This window comes from Acanthochromis polyacanthus, chromosome 3 (assembly GCF_021347895.1).
Source record: "Acanthochromis polyacanthus isolate Apoly-LR-REF ecotype Palm Island chromosome 3, KAUST_Apoly_ChrSc, whole genome shotgun sequence".
NCBI classification, from domain to species: Eukaryota; Metazoa; Chordata; class Actinopteri; family Pomacentridae; genus Acanthochromis; species Acanthochromis polyacanthus.
The window spans coordinates 18221889-18241987 of record NC_067115.1 but is presented as its reverse complement, the minus strand read 5'-3'; the positions used below and the strand labels follow the sequence as shown (position 1 = coordinate 18241987).

Below are 20099 nucleotides of genomic sequence, written 5' to 3'. Positions count from 1 at the left end.
TACCATGTTTACAATTTACAGTCCTGAAAAAAAATGACACTTGTATTTTTTCTTTTTGCTTAAACAGTTAACCATTCAATATTTAAGTATAAAAATATGTTCGACCATCTTTGCTTTGTGCTATAGGTGGTTCGAGATGTGCTGCTGCTGGGACACAGACAGGCCTTTGCCTGGGTAGATGAGTGGATAGGTAGGTCTGCAAGCTCATTTTCAAAGTTATTAAAGCATTTAATGCCTTTTCTAAAGAAGCTTTGAACATGTATACCATAGTTGTATATATAGTTTTTGAAAAGCTTTACATTTAACATGTACTTTACAGCCCTTCTTATGGTTATGTTACTGTTATTCTTTAAAATTGTATGTATCACTGTAATCTGATCGCCTGTTAATTTACCAACATGCATGAACAATCATTTCACAGGCATGTAACCCTCTGAACCCCAAAACCCATTAGTGGGTTTGAAAGGCATGTTATTTTTGGAATGGTGCAATATTATCAGCACTAGAAACTTCAGAAACAGAAAGAATAGTGAGGTTTTTGTTTTCCGATGATCTTTGAACTAGTCATCCATCCAGAAAATTGTCAGAATTTAAGCTTTGAATTGTCACTGTTTACACTAACCAGATTCAGTAAAAAAAGTAAAGAAAAAAAATCTATACTCCTTGTCACCCCTGTGAAGCCAACAGAGATTCAGTTGCAGTAAACGGTAATGTGACAAAATTTCAGTGGCTTTTCAGCTAAACTGGGCTGAACTGTAGGCTGTGTTTCACAAAGCAGACAGGAAACGAGCATGGAAACAAATTAGAAATAACCATTACATTTTTGTCACCTCTTCCAAATGTAGCATAATTATCTAGTATATATTATACATTTAGATAGTTAATATTTAAATAATGTGGAGTTACAATTTTGTACCGTTTTTGTAGCACTGGTGGGCATTTGAAAAAAAAATAACATGTTGATTCCAGGTTTTTCAAATGTTTGTAAAGTACATAGAGAAATGTAACTTTTTCATGGCTCTACGTTATGGTTAGACTGCTGAAAAGACATTCTGATTTTTCTGTACCTCTAAGCCATGGTTGTGCCGTTAACAGAGAGGCGCAAGACTTTTTATTGCAGTGAAAAATGAGCCCACAAAATGTGAAGAGCAAAATGCAGAGCAATTTGGGGTTCAGAAGGTTAACCTGGCCACTGGCAGTCCTGTTCATTCTCTAATAGCATGGATCCTCCTCTTACCACTAACCAACAAATGACAAGCACTATAGCACTTTCCAGGCATGGATGTTGTTTCAGTTGAAACTTCCACAGTGATTAATAATGCACATTCTTTCATGTTTCATGATGGAGACAGTCATGTATTAGTTTCTATATTAATAGCTTCTCGCTTTTTTTAAAACTGTATTTGAAACTTGACATCAGTAAAATATGTGGCTAGGATTATCAAACCAATTGACTGCATTTACATGAAGAAATATCTGGAAATTCACACCAGTGACAAATTAGACACTTACTAGAACATGTAAGCTGCCTCTGTCTGATTCTCTTGAGTGCCTGGTTGCACAAGAGGCGGCCCTGTTTGTGCTGCAGCCCAGAAGTGGCTGCAACACATTGACCGAGCTGCAGCTGTAGGAAAGAGTGAACAAGCCCATTATCTTTGCCATGAAACATGTCTCTCTCCTCATCACTTCCACTAACCTTAATATCACATTTCCCTGCAGCCTGGATGCTTTTTCAAATACTCCTGAAATGTTTTTCACATGTGGAATGATTATTTTTTTCTGCCTGTGGAATTAGTAAGACTTTGCAGATGTTCCTGTCTTGTGCTTCCACTGATCCAATCTTTTCACGCTGTTCCTGAATCGTGACACATCCTTGACCTCATCCATCCTTCTTTCTGGTGTGGCTCGGGTCTGTCTAGCTGTCTCCTGTGCACTCTTTGGGTCCTGGGAAGCTAGCACTGAAACCTCTAAAACATTCAACTCAACAAAGCTTGCCTTTGCCACCTTCACCCCATTCCACACCCTGCCGCCTGTCTTACAACTGGAGTGCCATTGTAGAGGAGTTACCAACATTTCGATCCCCGTTCCACCCCTCCCCCCCTTCTTCCAGATATGACACTGGATGACGTGCGGGATTACGAGAGACAAATGCATGAGAAAACCAACATTAAAGTTTGCCATGAGCAGCAAGAGCATTCCACAACAAACCCATCTTCACTGGATGACATAGAGATCCATGACAAAGCAAGCGTATGTGTCTTTTTCATTGTTTCTTTACTCCATTGTCCCTCCTCTGTCTCATATTTGAACAGTTGGTGACTTGCCCCTGAAGATGTCACAGCTGCATATAACTGTCCTCATACATCCACTCATTCTGTCCCACAATGAGACAAACTGTGCATCCGTGAACGGTTAGAAAATGTAAAGAATGTGATCACTAAAACTGCTGTTTTTACGTGAAAAGGGTTGGCTTGCTTAGGAAAATGAAACATTATGTGAGCTTTTAAAACATTACTTGTTCTTTGTTTGCGAATCTCTGTTCTTTTTCAGCTTTAAAGGATAGAAAAACTCTCATACAGTTTTCTATCTCTTCCTTTCCTTGGTCTTAATTGATCTCTTTCTAATCCAGACATGACGATGGATGAGGTGAGAGAGTTTGAGCGCGCCATCCAGGAGGCCACCAACCAGAAGATTGGGATGTTTCCCCCGTCGATCTCCATCAGTGAGACGCCCCTGTCCTCCTGTGCCCTCACTGGACCCGCCAGTGCCCCCTCCACCCCGATGTGCACTGATGCGCCAGAGTCCCTCTCTGTCCCAAAGGACCGACCTCGCAAAAAGTCTGCTCCGGAAACCCTGACCCTTCCTGACCCTGCTCCAAGCACCACCCCCCAGAGCTCTACCTTGAGCCCGGTACCCGTTTCAAACCACCTCCAGTCATCCACGCCACCCTCCAGCTCCGACCTCGCTGAGATGGACGAGCAGTAGAGGGACCTTGGAATGTTATCCCCCACCCTTTGTTTTACTTATTCTCTCCAGACCCTATGTCTTACGAGCCCGATGAGACCTCCAAACACCAGTGCCCAGACATCCAAGTTCTCTAGCCATATCCAGTATCCAACAATCACTCTAGAAGTCTTCATCAGTGTCATTGATGCCATCCAGGCAGCTGTAGGCTCAGCCATCTTGACATGGCTGACTTTCTGTTCCAGCCGCATTTATTCTAAGAACCACATGTGATAATTAGGCAAAACAAGCAACGTTAGTAGTGATTTTTGTTGAGTGGCAGTTCTTTATTTGATGTAAATAAATTCTTCTCATTGTGTCTATAGATATAATTTCTTCAATCAGACAAACTGGCCATTAACTTTGAAGTAGTTGCCTTAACACCACAGAGCCAATGGTGTTTATTCGTTTTGACAAAGTGTGGAAAGGACTGACTGACAAATACTATCCGTTTTCAGTGAGTGAAATGACTGTTGGCATTAATTTAAAAAATACTGAATGACACAAACTAGAGTAGCACAGTAAATGTAATCCACTAGAATAACACACATTGGAAAGACAGCCAAGTATTCTCATAAAATCCACCTAACTGTTCTCTTGAGCCGTCCAAACTGGCATGTGGATAAGATTGTATCCATCCTTTCCATTTCAAAGTCCAGTTATATAAGAGATGCAAGATAAGTACAATCATAGAGTGAACACACCTCAGGTCTCCCCGACTCTGCCTGGCCTGCACTCCAAAAGCAGGGATGTCACTGTATCTTTCTCTCCCTGCTTGTTGCCAAACACGTGCATTTTATACCTCCACAGATATTATAATACAGTAACTCTTCTATGTACTATACCTGTCTCCCTAACCCTAGGATTGTTTACACATCAGAAACCTTTGGCATATTAGCAGTAACGTTTTAGATTAATCTGTTACATCTGCACTTGCGTCTCAAACACGACAGGTTAATGATAACACAACCGAACTTGTTGAAGTTTATTTCTATGTGTATCTTATTAAAATTGACTGAGAGGTCAGTACCACAAAAGTACTTTATAATTACAAAGTCTATTGTTGCCTGAAACTAATGCTGGACATCTCATGTGACATAAATGTGATCCACTGCGACTGAATCAGCAAATCACATTTGTGTCACATGCAGGAATACAGCCATTTTGAGGAGTTTTTTTTTAAAAAATCACGACTACTCTTCGTGCACAGTGGAGGTGATGGAAACTCTGATTGGTTTGAGAAGGGCACATGCATCAAGCTGACTTGAGTATGTGCTTGATTAGGTGCATACCATTTGCAGAACAGCTTACACTTTTGCTTTGCCAGTGCTGGTTGGTAATGGAGCCGGTGCTTTCATGAGAGCAGTAAACTATTTCAAAACAGGAACATCCTTTGCAGTGACCCGTTATTTGTGTTGGGCTACTAGTTGCCATCTTAATCCCGAGAGGTGAAACAAATAGACTAGGATAGCAATTTATTCTTAGATGAAAACCCCCACCTTTTCCCTTCTCCCTTTGCGTACAATGATATTATTCAAAGAAAAGGTTTTTAAATGCTGCATGGAATGCTCCCATCATATATACACTTTATGAGAAGTATATATGGATATACTGTAAATGGATGGCAGTATATTTGAGGATGCAATTGTATGAAAAAAAGAATGCTTACATTGGAAATCTGTACTAATTTTGTATGATAGAAAATGCAGATTTTGAGTGAAATGTAAGCATGTCCAGAGAATTATCTGTAGGCCTATAAACTCTTTGAACTCAGTGCCTCTGCATGCAACAATTGTATCATCACCTACATGTGTGTAAACCAAACTCTCTTATATTTCAGCTACAGAAACACAAACTGTCATTGCAGTTTTTGTTTTTTGTTTTTTTGCCCGTTTTTTTTATCTCAAATGTTGCATTTATCCAAGAAAAATACTGGGATGCAACCCCACAGACAGTAGCTGAATTACTACATAATCAGATCAAAAGAATCGTATTAAAGTACATCATCAGACTTTCAAGTAACAGGGCTAACTTGTTATTATGTTTTAGGAAATCGATCATTTTTTTTGTTCCCCTCTGCATACAAACTTTACAGCGCAAATGCATTTTGCACTTTCCAGTCTTTGACACCTTATTTGACAATGAAGGAATGTGTTACATTACGGTCATGTTGGGTTTATTGGACCAAAGTCCTATAATACAGCGTAGTAACTTTGAAGAGAGCAGGTCAAAGAGAAGGTCCTCAGTGGTCTTGCCATACAATATTGTAATAATTTGTACAGTTTCTCACTTGCTTTTGTTAAAAAAAAACAAACTGTAGCTATTTATCTGTAATTGTAGCTTTTGTCTTTGCCTTTTGAGGATTAAAATGCTATATACCAGTTATTGGCCCTCAGCATTGATCTATTATGTATAGATTATACGTACTTGCAACTCTGGTATTGACCACCTCTCTTGTCAGGAACACAGAGATCCAGGGACATGTTTGATCTACCATGGGCTATTAATATAATGCAAAATATCCAACTGTGTAACATTAAGCTCTGCTCTGTTTAAAAGAGTAACACATTAGGTATTGTAAATACTGTTGTTAATGATTAATATAGTAGATTTCTTACATTGAACCTGTTTCAAGTTTCGTTACTGATGTGTCATGAATGTGCTCAAAGATTTAGAATAGACGGAGAGAGAATTTCTTTTGTGATTATGTGATGAGGATTGCTTTTCCACAGACATGATTTAAAGGTTTGTTTTGATCTAGGGGTCGGCTTAATATGTGTATCTATGAAGTTGTTGTCATCTATTGAGGATGCTGAGTTCAGTTAAGTTTACTCTTCTAAATCAAGAATCAAGACTCCTCATTGTAGTGGTGCACTTTTGACTATCCAGTTGCTTTTGCTGACCCTGCAGGGCAAAGTTATTTTACTAGTTGTAAAACAAAATGAAGCTTTTCTTTTTAGTGCTGTGGCTGCTTTGACGTACACCTGCCGTGTTAATTGAGAGGTGATTGGCTTTTCTGTTTTCTTTTTTCTTTTATTCTTTTGTAGTAAACCTGCTGTACTTTGATTTTGTGATTGCTGTATTGTTTGAAGGAAAGTCTTTAAACATGAGTTTAGCGTTATTTCTATGGATAGAAGGACCAAGCCTTTCACTCCTCCTTCCCTGATGCAGTTTGTGTTCGGGCCAGACTGTTGTGCTGTCTCCTTGAAAACTGGGACCTGTCTCACAAACCAGAATCACTGAGTTAGATGGAGCACTTTGCTGAGTAAAACCACGGCTCATTGTACTGCAGTAAGGTGCATGTGTGGTTCTGGTTTATCCAGCTTTCTTCATTATAATCCTGCTTTGTGAAACAGACCTCAGAAGTGCCATTTTTGTTTAGCTGCTGGATGTTGCTCTCAGTTTTTCCACTTATCTATTATGTATTTGTCATATTTTTACTGCCCTTTGAAGTTAATTTGGTTCTTTGTTGTAATTATTGTTTCACTTTTTTTTCTGAATTGGACAAATAAACTTTAGTAGCTATTGAAACAGTGTACTCTTCATTCTGTTTACTGTGCATGTTTCTCATTAAAAACCTTAGTGTGAAGACTGCAAATTGGCAGTATCTTTCTGCTGTAGCAGAACTGCTGATGCCTGATCTTTTCCTTCTTTACTGTCAGCTGATAAAAAGATTTTTAAAAAAATGATCATAGTCACATATAATGAATTTCTGGAGACCTTTTTTTTCAAATAGATTGATTGATTTCTTTATTTTATTCTTTTTTATCTTATTTTATCTGATTTTATTTTTCTGACATGTTCTATTGTTGCTTTCTTTTAAATCTGCTTTTATTTCTTATTTTATTGTTTGTTTTTAACCAGAAAGCACTTTGGTCACCATGAGTGTTGTAAAGTGCTCTACAAATACATTTTGATTGATTGATTATTTTCATATCATGCACACAAGCATGCCAAACCCTCATGGGTTTACAAGACACCAATATACCAGCAATACATCCAAAACCCACATTATTCTGCAGCTTATTTCTCAGACAAACGATGTTGCCTTTTATCCCAGGCCCAGCAAAGAAATTCCACCGTGAAAAAGGTTCCCCTTCTAAAACATTGCTGAATTTTTTCATGGTCATCCACCCAGAAGAAATGAAAATACTGAAAAGTACCTCTAATATCTTGGTATATTTTTCGAATTTTTGTAGATTAAGAAATCTGCACTAAGGTACATGTAAATAGAAGGTCAAAAGTATTAGCAACAGCCCTCAAAATATAAATGGTAACCCAGTAGTAATGTGGCCATGTAGAGTGTAACATGCATTGGGCTTTTATTACTGATACATTGTTGAATAAGAAATTACAGTTTATCCTTTCACAGACATCATATTTTACATGCTGATAATATGGTTTACATGTAAAATCAGAATCTGTTACAGTGAATTCACACCTCTATAACCAACTGATAAAGTTTTAAAAAGGAAAATTAAATAGAAAAAAACTAAAATGAAAATTAGAAATACCCAAGGAAAGTGTAAAGACCTAATAATAATTTAACACACTTTTCCTAGCATGGAGCAACTCGGTCAGTATTACATTCTCCGGTTGGTTGTTGATATACATTCTTAGAAACTAAGACATTGCTAATTTAAGTGGACAAGATAGGCACGAAACACTTCCACTCATGGAAAAGACATTGACTGCAAATTTTTAAGAGAGATGATTGATGAATTTTCCACAGAATTCAGTATGAGTTTTAAAGCTGTTTTCTAGGGAAACACCCACATTAACCTGACTACCTTATCACTTTCTATCAACAAGAAACGAAGAGATACACATGATGAAGACTTTACTTCCAAATCTGTTTGGTAAAATAAATGGTGAATTTACAGAAAACATGTCATAAGGTGCTTGATAAATATACAATGTGATTTTTGTACACATCATCACTTCCAAATGAGAGAAACCGCAACACTGATCCAGACACAGTGTGACATGCTCAGTGTGTGCCCTGCGGTAGATGTTGCAGCAACAATTACAGTAGGAGCTGTCGTCATGTGGGTAACTGTAGTTACAGGTGGAATTGTAGTTGTTGTTGTTGTTGTTGTAGTTTTGGGGGTTGTTGTCGTTGTCACCGTTGTTGTAGTCGTTGGTGCCGCTGAGGTGAGCACTGTAGCCCGTCCCCCACATGTTCCCACATTTCCTACTCTGTCCACAGCAGCCAGCTCCACAGCCGGTGAACAGCAGGAACTATTGTAAGTAACCACAGTGATGTTCTCACCTCCAGCTCCAGTCACTGTTCTGGTGTCAAGAGTACCATTCCCTTGGCGGAGGGTAATGCTTGCAATGCCAGTCCCATTGATGCCATCGGTGAAAACAGTGGAGAAGTTCCAAAAAGAGATTGCACAGGGTGATGAGGAAGAGTTACAGTTACCTGATACATTGGTTTCCTGACACACTGGACGGGACAAATCTGTTACCTGAAAAGAGAGAGAGAATAAGAAATGATTGAGCAATAAATTAAGCAAAAGAACAGGAACAAAACTTGGCTACCACGCATCTGTCATTAGGACTTTTGCACTCAGTATAACTTGTACTTTGACAGATTGGTTTGGCAGAATATATTAATGTTGAAAAAGTAGTGACGATGCCACATCTTGGCTCAAAAATCACTCTGACAATAGTACTCGCTCATCAATATAGAGAATTAGGTCACTAAGGATTTAATAAAATTAGTTATGTAAAGAACGTTTAAAACATGCCTGGTTATACAGTAGTCTTCCAATAACGTAACATTTAGCAAATCAAGCCCCAAGAACAGCCTTGGGTTGTGGAAATGTTTTGAGGTCATGTCCAAACGCTTGGCGACCATAGTGTGATGCACACTTACACAAAATCCCTTTTTCCCATTGTAAAACGAACAGCTATAAAATGGTAAATACCTGAGTGGCAGAAATCTTGTGAAGTCACTCCGTATGTAATCAGAATTTAGTTCAATAATAATCTACTTGTTTGACTGAGAAGGACCAAAAAAAAAACTTCCAAAGTGTGCAGAGCATTTGTATACCAGACGGTAAATTTTTGTAATTTTTTTGGGGCGTTTACACCACTGAGTAGCTTTCATTTGAAAGAATGATTTGCCACCTTGAAACTGGTTTCCAGTTTATATTCATACATCCATGGCGCAAACCTATCAGACCAGAAGATGCCACTCCCTTAAAAATTGTGAGGAAACTTAGCTGTATCACAAGTTTATATTTTCTTCCATACAAGGTTTATAAGCTGCTCAGTGACTTAAATGCCAAAATAAAAAAGAAGATTGTGCCATATAGAATAGTCATACTGCATGAACTGTGAATTCTGTTACTCTTTTATTTTTCTTACCCTGGCAGCCACAGAAAATCTGAGGACAGCATAGTTGATTTCAGTAGTAGCGGCATTTTGCACCTCAATGGTAAGAGTGACATCTGTTCCTGAAACAGTGCTTGCTGGGGGGGTTAAGGTTACGGTGCCATTGGCTTTACCCTCACTGGATGTTCCAATAGCAACAGAGCTAGGTGAAGTTGCATTATAATTGCGATCATTGTTGACTCGCACTGTGAATGTCCCAGTTGTGCTTGAAGATACTGTAAAAGGGATGGAGGCGGTAGAACCTGGTTCTATGGTGATGCCAGCTTGAGCCTGGAAAAGTGGGTGAAGAAGAGGAAAGAGGGATAAAAACATGTAGTATCTGAGTAGTATTGAGTACTTGAGGCATGAAGTATTTCTCTCTGTATTTCATGTAATATGGCAATGAGTGTTTATTGTAGCCAGGAGTGCAGGGAGACTTTTAAGCATGTCCTAGCAAAGTCAAGAACTGCTCCACTGAGCTATAAAAATGTGACAGTACTCACAGTAACAGACAGACTGGATGTCTTGATTTGTGTGGATGCTTGTCTCTGGAAGGTGTTCAGTGTGGACCTGGACCTGGAGGTGGAGCTGGTGTCTTGTCCTGTCAGGCGAACTGCAAATTCCCCTGCTGGGACTGCAATGAATCTTACCAGGAAGTCATTATTTCCTAATGACTGTGGGGGATGGAAATAAAAAGACTGATTACTTATTGTATATTCTTCAGTCACAAGGTCACAATAAATCAATAATAATAAGCAACCAGAGTACATAGTGGCCGAAGTATGACTAAGAGAAAAAGAGAAATCCCGTGGTCTATTTACTGACGGTCCTATGCTTATCATGACCCCAATGACTGAGAATCTACTCAGAAATATGCTAGAAAGATTAATGCAAATGATATTCAATCTGTCTTCCACTTCTCCCGTCTTTGGTTTTCTGCTTTCATATAATGTTATACATTGCAGAATTTATGTTAAAGTAAGTGTTGTTGCTCTACACTGTAATTTAGAAGAAAAGAAAACATTTTCAAGAAAGTAAATCAGTAAATCATGCTACATCTTGAAAAAGATGGCACTACTGGTTTTGTATGTTCTATGTCTTTAGCTACAAACTGAATACTTGACCTCACTGCTAACCATTCAAAGCTTACCCATTTTTTTTTCATTCCAGACGCCGATGGCTTCCCAATTATTTCAACACAGTAAGAAAATCCACTTTAAGAGAAATAAAACTGTTACCTTTCTTTTTCCCCCTGAAATATTGCATTGTTACTAGATGGGAAAAAAATAATGAAATGGAAAACCACAAAAAGCATTTTATATCCCCTTAACATTCAGGATGGGAACGTCAGTTGTTGGAAACAAAACCAGTCTGAAACCAGTAGTCTGATCTGAGTCTAAAACTTGCTGTATGAGGGCTGTCTGTGAAAAGGGGTCAGATGGAATGTCAGTTATTATCTATGTCTTTTAAGATTGTTGGGTGTAACATGCCTGTATTGATCCACTGATCTCTGTTAGCCCTAAGCTGTTGAACAGAGTGGCCTCTGTGACTGTCACGTTGTCACTTCCTGTCACAGTGACCAAGAGACTGACATTAGCACCTGTAAGATGTGGAAAGAAAATAAAACAGTATTATTGTGAAAGGTGCTAATGTACACAAAGACAGCTGTCAGGTTCTGGAAGAGACGGAATAGACGAGGGTTGATGAGGTGGCCTTTATTAAATAGGACACAAGACACTTCAGTACTTACATTTTTGCTGTTAAGAACAATGAGAAAATGTCTAATAATACGTATTATATGATAATTTCTTGTGTGTTCCAACCTGCAATAGGACGACCTTCTATTGGAATGACACCACCGTGGGCTCCCTCCTGTACGTCCACAAGCTCATAAATGAAGTTCACAGAACTTTGACCTGATGTTCACACAGAGAAAACAAATGTTTCTTAGGAACTAAAAGGAATTTAAAATGAGATCTATGGACTGCGATGTAGCTGCACCACTGACCTGTGACCTTAACAGTGTAGGCAATATTAGAGTTAATGCTTATGTTCCACAATCCTGTTTGATTGCCAGTGATGAGCATTATCCGGCGCAAATTTCCCACTGTGGTAAAGTTTGCCAGAGGACCATTGAACTGACTTGACGTCTGAGATAATCCTGAAAGGCATGAAAACATGTTAAAGATGGTAATATATGTCACGCACAAGATGAGAAAATGTGTATTTTTATTCGTATTTTTTACAATTTGAACGAGACTGTTTACTGCTAAAACAATTAGCCAACTACCTAAAAGAAACACTTTCAGATTACAGACATGCAAAAAATCCAAAAAAGTAAGAGAGAAAGAGGAAATATAAGTATGTGAAATGTTGGCAGTAATGACACTAATGTCCAACATGTGTCTTTGAACTGCACCCGTGGAGCTGGTCAGTGTGAAGGTGAGAGATGAGGCTCCGGTGATGTAAATGATCATGTTGTTTATTAATGCATCAACAGTAAAAGTCAAATTTTCAGGTCGTCCAGGATTAATTGCTGCTTGGAAAACTGTCACCTGGAAGAGGAAAGAAAAACTGCGGTGAAAAAGGAATTGCTGGTGAAAGGCAGTGCCATGAAAAACGTGGCCACTACTTGCAACACAGCAGATTTCAAACACGTTGCCTTCAGTCCTATTTTCTCGCTCGGTGTCTCACCACAGCACTGACTGTTAAATCTTCTATAACTGCAGTGGCCAGAGGGAGGCCTGACTTGGGGACTTCAATGGCCTGTCCCCCAGAGGTTTGGGCTAAGTCTCGATATAGCTGGGTTTGTCCTCCACTTAGTACTCGTGGTGCCAGACCCCGAGAATCCCTTCGTCGTCTGGCACGGACATCTGTCAACAGGAAGGTTACCTAAAAAATAAAGGGATGGAGAATGTGCAATAAGCACAGAGTCATTCTAATAGCATTGTTTTTTGAAGAAAAAAAAAATCCAGTTATGCAATGCTTTGGGGTAGTAATGCATTTAAAAATTTCAAATCATTGGTGAAAACATGGATTTATATATTTCTATTTCATGAGTCAAACTGTAGTTATTCACCACATTATTGAACCAAGCCGTATTTATTTAAGTAATTCACTGATAAAATGTTTCACACAGTTCATCAATCCATCAAACACTATAAATATTTGCCTGGATGTTTGGGGGGGATGTAGCCACTTTTCCAGAAGCTAAGTCATCAAAAAGGCATTTTGGAGATCATTTCCAGATTAATGCTCTTTATTTTGTTTCCAGCAAATTTATCCCTTTAACAGTGCAATCTGACCTTTGAAAATGTTTCATATTTCCAGAAAAATCTGGAAATAATTAGAAAGTTTTAAGGTTTATAAAGATTTAAAAGCACGAGAAGTCGTGACATTTAAAATTAGGAGACATTTTCATAAGTTTAAATTGTTGTTCTTAGTGAAGAATGACTTTCCAACTATCAAACTATGTTGAAAATGGAGGTTTTGTGCAGTACAATGCTCTGATGTGTCGTGTCAGAGCTAGAACGTTTTGGGTTTGAATCATCTGGCCGGCAGGAGCCTTTCTATGCATTGTTTGCTTGTCCTCCCTGTGCCTGAGTGGGTTTTCACTCACATTTCACCTGACTTACCACAGAGTTGGTTGTCTCTATAAGAGCAGTGACTGTTTCTTTCAGCTGAGTATCTTTGGCTGGAGCGTCAGTGAAGACAAAAATCTGAGAGGAGGGTGGAGCTGCTGTCAGGGCAAGCTTTCAATCAAACACAGGATAGAAAAAGCAGTTATTTGTTTGATCCTCTGGAATAAATTCCAAATGTAGGCGTCCTCAATATAACAGCGTGCATGCCCCCATAACGTGAGTCGTTTGAGTGCACTCACTTGCAGTCCAGACAAACTCAATTCTGGGTTGTCTCCTCCTCCGATTGCAGTGAGGTTGTTGATGCTGACTTTGAATTTGTCTGCATCAGCTGTCCTTATTACAGGTCCAAAATCTAGATAGGAGTTAAAGTAGTATTTGAACCAGCCGAGTTTTTGCAGATCCGTGAGCATACTTTATTTGGTAGCTTTCATATTCAACATTTGGAACATCTGTAAAATTCTAAGTCACATGCCTGGGTCATTGAACGGTACCAGTATGTATTCAGAGGGCTCCTGTTGTGTTTCTCTCCTCTTATCAATAATGTTAAAAGACACATTCTTTGCACTTTCTATGTCATCCCTCATGCTGCCTGTAGTGTCAATGACAAAACACAATGCAGGGGCCTGGGAGAGGTCCATCAATCTGGGGGAAGATGAGAGAGAGACAAAACACAAATAATTCTTCATGTTTAATTCAGGTGTTATCTATCTGGATTATCCTGCAAGGAGCAGCACTTTGTTCAGATGCTGAATAGTTGATAACTTTCCAGAAACAGAACTTTTAATGTAAACAATTGAATGCAACTATGAATGCCAGGGGAGACTGATTTCCTCATTTGAGCCATATAATGCCTCCAGTGAGGTAGTTTTTTTTCACCCCACCATTGAGTGATGACCAATTTGGAAATTTTGATTTCAAACATATGCCAATACATCACACAAACCAGTTGTTTTCCTGCATATATGCCTTCAGTGTTCATGCAGCTCCCCTTTGCAACCATTCAACAAGCACAAAAGTATCTCAGGTGACTTAGTTCCATACTGCAGGAAGCTCTGGTCTCCGGCAGCTACTCTGATGTCCTCCAGTAGCTCCATAGTGGCATCCACTGCCAGGTTAGCTGCTCTTTTGTGAAATGAGCCATGACCAGACTCTACACCATCCTTATTGATTCCCCCCACTGGGTCCACTGTGCTTGTCTTGTCAGCCTGACCACCGTGGCTGCATTTACCTTAGAACAGAAATGACAAGCTCGATGGATAGTGATAATGACTGGTTAGTTGGATAATGGAACGACTGCTCAATAAACCACAAAACAGCAACAGAAACCATAATGTTTTTGCAAGGGCTGTGTCACAAAATACGCCGTGCAGAGAAAGTTATGAAAGGAGATTACAGCTATTGGCTGTCGTATTTCAAGTCTTCACTTTATTGGTGCTTGTTGTTCTGAGAAACTTTTTACTTTTTCAAATAGACTCAACAACCTCTGCAAAAGGTACAGTTTGATAGTGGGATATTTTTTGCTGAGTGTAAAAATGATGAAATGATAAATAGCGCAGGGTATTAAGATTATAGCTGTCAGTTAGTTTACTAGCTATAGCTAACATTTTCAGTGAAATATTAATCATAGCATTCGAATAGTAAATGAGATCTTCACCTGCAGGTTTTACTGAAGAGATGACGTTAAAGTAGCCTGAAGTGATTAAGCCCTGACTCAGCACTGCAGGCAAAATGTTGTCAGCACACATCGTCGCTCCTGTACAGCTCTTACAGGTTGGAGTATCTGGACCTGAGCAAAAAATATGACAGAAGTTTTGCATGATACTATCTGGAATCAAGATGTAACAGATTTCAATGTAATGTCAAGTAAACCGACAAACAGATTTTGATAACGAGAGTGCTGTACTAAATGGAAAACCCCTTAAGAAAAAAATTGTGATTGACTAACAGCAATGCTTTAAGTTGTTTTCTCATTTCTGAACTCTTGCAGTTTAAACTGTACATGTCACTCAGTCAACAGGAACATACCTGCCAAGTTCTCCAGAGGTTGATCTGGTCTGATCAGAGTGCTGTAAGGAGTTGTTTTCTCCAGCTCCGCCCAGTTACTGTGGCTGTAGAAGTCCTTCATATACAGAATATCTTACTTTATTCACAAAACTATCACTGTTTCTTGCATACAACATGGTATTATCATTTTTAAAATAAAAGAGTATATCTACTGCAACAGTATAATCATTATTTTCACCTGAAGGGTGTGACAGATTCGTCCAAGAGTCTCCCTAGCAGCCGCAAAGTTCCCCAGCCTCATATTAGCCTTCACAGAGGACAGGCCTCAACACAAAAACAGAACATTAATCGTCAGGTAAAGTCGTGAAACAGAATTTATGTACACTTTTAAAGAGTACGTACATCATGACAGTCTTAGGTTTCCAATGACTCATAACTGAATTTTTGTGATGATATTCTTAAAGTCCTTCTGTCTCTGACAATGCATTTTGGTTCTTTTTAAAAATTTATGATTAAAATCTGACAAAAGCTGTTAGGAAGGTCACTTGGAGCCATTTCAAATCAGCTACAGATCCCAAAATCATTTGTGCAATCAAGTGTTTGTAAGTATAAAGTGCATTGTACTGTCAGGATTCTTCCTTTTGTTCCTGTTCCTGTGTTTCCCTTTTGTGTTGTCTGGTCTCTCTGTCTCCCTCTGTCTGCTGCTCCCTACCCACTCTGCACCTGGCCTCTGATTGTTTTCAGCTGATGCAATCAAGCCAGTTCATTTCACCTGGTTCCCCTTGCTACTATTTAAGCCCTGCCTTTTCCTTCAGTCATCGCTGGCTCATCGTCTTGGACTCACTTTCTTCCCGTCTCCGTTCCCTTCTTACCCCTGGACAACACCTGCTCACTGGCTCACTCTGCTTTTTCCCCTGTTTATGGATTACACCTTTTTGGACTTTGTAGTTTTGGGATTTGGACTTCAGTTTGTTTCCACCTACAGTCATAGTTCCTTGGTGTGAGTATTTGTCTTCAGCCCGGTTGTTTCGTCCCTGTTTAGTTGTAGCCACATCAGTCTTGTTTTCAGTTAGTAGTAGTTTTGTTAAAATAAACCCTTTTTACTATAATACTGGTTGTCTGTCTACTGTGTCTGCGCCTGGGTTCTCTACATCCCACATCCCTGACATTGTACAGTTTTGTCATTCCCACAATCAGGACAAAAAACTCAAACTATCACCTGCGACTAAGCAACAGCTGGTCAGGTTGGTCAAGAGTCAACTAAGAATCACCAAAATGCAGGTGAATGAATTAGCAGCTGCTGGAACACAGGTGTCACTGTGCCCAGTTAAGTGTGTTTTACATCAACATGGGCTGAGAGGGCTGACATGCAAGAAGGAAGCTCTTGCTCTAAAAAGCTCAACTGAAGTTTGCTGCTGATCACGTGAACAAAACCACAGCCTTGTGGAAGAAAGTTCTGCAGTCAAATGAAACAAAAAATTGAGCTATTTGGACAGAATGGCCAGAAATGTGTTTGGAAGAGAGAAGACAAGGCCATTCACCACAAGAACACCAAACCTACTGTCAAGCATGGTGATGGCAGTATTCTGCTCTGAGGCCAGTGGAACTGGTGCTTTATGCAAAGTCAATTAGATAATTAAGAAGGAGGATTACCTCCACATTCTCCAGGAAAACCTAAAATCATCAGTAAGAAGGCTGGGTCTTGAAGGCAGTTGGGTGTTCCGACAAGACAATGACGTCAAAGACACATCAAAATAGGTTAAAAAAAAAATGGCTAAATCAGATGGGAAAGTAAGGTTTTAGAATGGCCTCCCCACAGTCAGGACCTAAACCCTTTTAAGAACCTGTTCACTATAAAGAAGAAACAAGTCTGTCAGACAGCCAACAAATTTAGCTCACTGTACCCATTCTGTCAAGAGGAATGGTCAAAGATACAACCAGAAGCTTGCCATAAGCTTAGGGATGGCTAATAAAAGTGTGTAGTTGAGTTAAAAAAAAAAAAAAAAGGCCTGGGGACATTCAACCAAACATAGCATTGCTGTATGTATATTTTTCTTTTCATATTTCCAGAAGACCTTTAATAAATCTATGAAAGAACCAAAATGCATGATTATTTTTTTTCCTGACAGACACGTCTTTCAATGATTTGATCTTAGAAAATTCAAGGTTATAGAACTAATTGGGAACTCTGAATACCATGATATACAGCGTAAAAGGCGCTATATGTTCTAGATGAAATCACTATCATAGTATATTTGGAAGGACAGTCAACAAGCTCTTTCTAAAGATATAAAGTTCAGTCAATAAATGACCTTGATGCTGTGTATGAACATTTGAAGTGTACCTTCTGTGATGATTTTCCGTCCTGCCTGGATGGCCTCATCGTGAAAATGGTACTCCACATCCAGCGGAAATGACCTGTCCACATCTGCATTGCTCCTGTGCATGCTTTTAATGGCATTTTGAAACATGTCAGTAGAGCTGGAAGATGTAGAGTTAGATGAGGAGGAGCAGGCCCTTTGCACCCGGGTAACTGACAGGCTGTCATCAATCTGGAAACAAAGAAATGCAAAGACGTTCACTGAATGAGTGACTGAAAGTACTTTATTGTATTTTCTATAATACATAATTAAGTCATAATTTATTCAGAAAACACGCCTTTTACAGCTTCTATCAACTCATAAATATACAGACTGAAATTTCTTTTAACGAGACCTCACATTCAAGCTGAAGTCCCGTGCTTCAGCAGCAGCAATGTCTCGGCAAACCTCAGCTGTCTTTCTGAGGATTGCTTTTCGAGTGATGTCACGATGAGTACTCGATAGCCCATCAACAGAGCTGGTGTGTAGGAAGCAGTTGGTGAGACCTGGCAGGGAGAGGACCACCACCACCAGAAACACGGCTGTCTGTCTGGTCGCCATGATAGAGGATGGAGCTTTAATAGAGCAAGGAGAGAAGGGGGAAGTCAGAGGAGCAAAGAATTCAGTTGTTTTTACCACTCCTTCTTTTACTTTACCACATTTGCTTGGGAGTACTTTTTGACTCAGAACTAAGCATTGCAGCACAGATTGAAAAAGTTCAGTCCAGTTCTGCTTTGTTCAATTAAGAACCATCCCAAGACTCAAATCATTTCTCTCATACATGACTTTAAAAATGTAATTCATGCACTGATTATAATTTTTTTTCTGCATTTTGCATTTTGTGTCTTTAAATGTTTCACTCTGTTTCTCTACTTCTTCCCAAGTATCCCCCTTTTTTGATTTGTCTGTTAAAGCACTTTGTAAACTCTGTTTTTCCAAACATGCCATTTGAATACAGATGAAAGCAAATACACAGCAGAAAAACATGAAAAATTTACTGGCAGTGGATCAGTTTTAACAAGGTAACCACAGGCAACTACAGGTGAAATATTTGTAGTGGGAAGGGAGAACAAAACAGGAAGGAGGAAACTATAACTGTTACATTACTGTAACCAACCACCAGACACAGTCACAAGACATAATGTCTTGTATAATCTTTGTCATGCAAGGCAGGAGACTGTTTCTACAACAACTGAATGTAAGTTTATCCCATGTGATCTTTCTGCTTTGGCAGGAAGTGACAAGAACAATAGACAAGGGAAGGTATCTTTGGTCCGAACACAGGATGGACCAAGTACTTTTCTTAAACAGGAAAATATATATCGATATAATAATGTATGAAAACATACTAATCATGACAATATACTGTTTTAGTGCCTGTCAAATTTACCTTTTTAATACTTACTGATTAAATATTATGCATGTTTATCATTATGCAATATTGGATCTAAATTCAGCAAATATTTAGCAAAATGTAGGTGATAATGGAAATTATGAATTTCACACACTAAGGACTCTCTGAAAAAATATTTAAATACCTTCTTCAAGTTAAGTCCTTATTTTGACTGTGTTTATTATTTACTGCAAACAAGAATAAATGTATATATGTTTAAAATGTTATCAAGAGGCCTCTCATTTACACAGTGTGGCAACTCAGCTGTTGGGCTTTTTTTTAGGAGGGCTTGTTTCCATAGAGCTGGTTGCTTGTTTCTATTGTGAGGTCTGGCAACACTGATTGTGGCAATAATCCTTCTTTTCTCCGACAATGAATGAGTTCTTGGCTCTTTTTTAAAGTTGGAAACATGCGTATCTATTGTAATATCAGAGTCTTGCTACATAACAGATTGGGTTGCCTGAAATGAGTTTGTTCAACAATGATTTAAAGGAAAGAAATAGTTGAATACATTTCAAGGAAAGTCTTAAATTCCTCATTTTTGTCTATAACATGAACATGACGTTGTGTAAAAACATGAATCCCAATAAAATAATTTCCTGTAGCATTTAATGGGGTGAACTAAATACTAGCAAATCAGTTAAACAAACAAAAGAAACAAATATCATACAAGATTATTGATAATCTGATTAAAAATATACAAAAGATATAAAATTTTGCAAACTCTTACCTTTGAGCTTCCCTTTCTGCGGCTTTTGATGTTCACCTTTGAAACCCATGTTTCCTCAGTGACAGAAACCTTTAAAATAAAGTGTTTTTGTTTGGTTGCTCTTCCTGGTTTACTTCAGAGAGTCAGATATATCCTCATTCTTTCCATTACCAAGAGTATAAATATTTCCTTGTTTACTTGGCTTATCTGACAGAGAAATCAATTTTACAGAATAGCCAAGGACTCTTTCTGTGTATTTATTTTTCACAGTGTGACTACAGGATTTTTTTTAGTCCTGTTGGTTTGGTGTTTTCTGTTAACTGTCCAAATTTGAATCTTCATCCTGTTGTACTGGTCAAATTTCAGGTCTCTTGGATCTTTACCTGATCCAAAGTTATTCCCAGAAAATCATCAAAAATCATCAAAAATCTAACACTTGATTAAAAATGGCAGACTTGGGCTGCACCTAGATAACAGACTGGGTTTCTGGCTCCAGTAGACTTTTTTTGTAGGCCCTGATGTGTTACATATGCTTATCAAATTTCATAGATGTAGGTGAAATGTCCTGCAGGGCCTGCTTTTTCCAAATGTTGCAAGAAGTGCTATGG

At 38.7% G+C, this 20099-nt stretch overlaps 3 protein-coding genes across 4 annotated transcripts in view; 1 reads left to right on the top strand and 2 right to left on the bottom strand.

Annotated features, from left to right (window-relative positions):
• Positions 1 to 6534, top strand: part of LOC110958749 (phosphatidylinositol transfer protein cytoplasmic 1) — an 82955-nt gene extending 76421 nt beyond the window's left edge. Inside the window, exons 8-9 of the mRNA XM_051945374.1 lie at positions 127 to 190; positions 2630 to 6534. Coding sequence (XP_051801334.1) covers positions 127 to 190; positions 2630 to 2985 — 420 coding nt within the window. The 3' untranslated portion in view covers positions 2986 to 6534. The remainder of the gene's footprint in view (positions 1 to 126; positions 191 to 2629) is intronic.
• A 767-nt stretch (positions 6535 to 7301) lies between these two features.
• Positions 7302 to 13457, bottom strand: LOC110969617 (von Willebrand factor A domain-containing protein 7-like). Of its 2 annotated transcripts, XM_022219731.2 has the most exons (10): positions 13265 to 13457; positions 13020 to 13136; positions 12079 to 12276; positions 11804 to 11939; positions 11393 to 11545; positions 11208 to 11300; positions 10875 to 10984; positions 9888 to 10058; positions 9379 to 9675; positions 7302 to 8474 (listed from the first exon to the last, which is right to left on the bottom strand). In XM_022219731.2, the coding sequence occupies exons 1-10, from the start codon at positions 13433 to 13435 to the stop codon at positions 7941 to 7943; spliced, it is 1980 nt and encodes a 659-aa protein (XP_022075423.2). In that variant the 5' UTR covers positions 13436 to 13457; the 3' UTR covers positions 7302 to 7940. The 2 variants fall into 2 exon arrangements, with proteins under 2 accessions (XP_022075423.2, XP_022075422.2); XM_022219730.2 differs by having other exon boundaries at positions 11393 to 11939.
• On the bottom strand, positions 13443 to 19602 carry LOC127533112 (von Willebrand factor A domain-containing protein 7-like). Its single transcript, XM_051945372.1, has 8 exons — positions 19513 to 19602; positions 17750 to 17964; positions 17374 to 17581; positions 15268 to 15353; positions 15051 to 15144; positions 14680 to 14811; positions 14067 to 14253; positions 13443 to 13667 (listed from the first exon to the last, which is right to left on the bottom strand). The coding sequence occupies exons 1-8, from the start codon at positions 19559 to 19561 to the stop codon at positions 13490 to 13492; spliced, it is 1149 nt and encodes a 382-aa protein (XP_051801332.1). The 5' UTR covers positions 19562 to 19602; the 3' UTR covers positions 13443 to 13489.
• Between the last annotated feature and the right edge of the window lie 497 nt (positions 19603 to 20099).

Bases quoted from the DNA above. Each gene is read 5' to 3' on its own strand.
- LOC127533112 (XM_051945372.1), bottom strand. From the start codon at position 19,561: ATGGGTTTCAAAGGTGAACATCAAAAGCCGCAGAAAGGGAAGCTCAAA. The intron at 17,582-17,749 runs GTGAGGTCTCGT...CTTTGTTTCCAG, and splicing joins CACGGGACTTCAGCTTGAAT to ATTGATGACAGCCTGTCAGT. The intron at 15,145-15,267 runs GTGAAAATAATG...CTGTATATGAAG, and splicing joins GAATCTGTCACACCCTTCAG to GACTTCTACAGCCACAGTAA.
- LOC110969617 (XM_022219730.2), bottom strand. From the start codon at position 13,435: ATGCTCACGGATCTGCAAAAACTCGGCTGGTTCAAATACTACTTTAAC. The intron at 11,301-11,392 runs GTCAGTGGTGCA...TGTGAACATCAG, and splicing joins CTACACTGTTAAGGTCACAG to GTCAAAGTTCTGTGAACTTC. The intron at 9,676-9,887 runs GTGAGTACTGTC...CCACTTTTCCAG, and splicing joins CATCCAGTCTGTCTGTTACT to GCTCAAGCTGGCATCACCAT.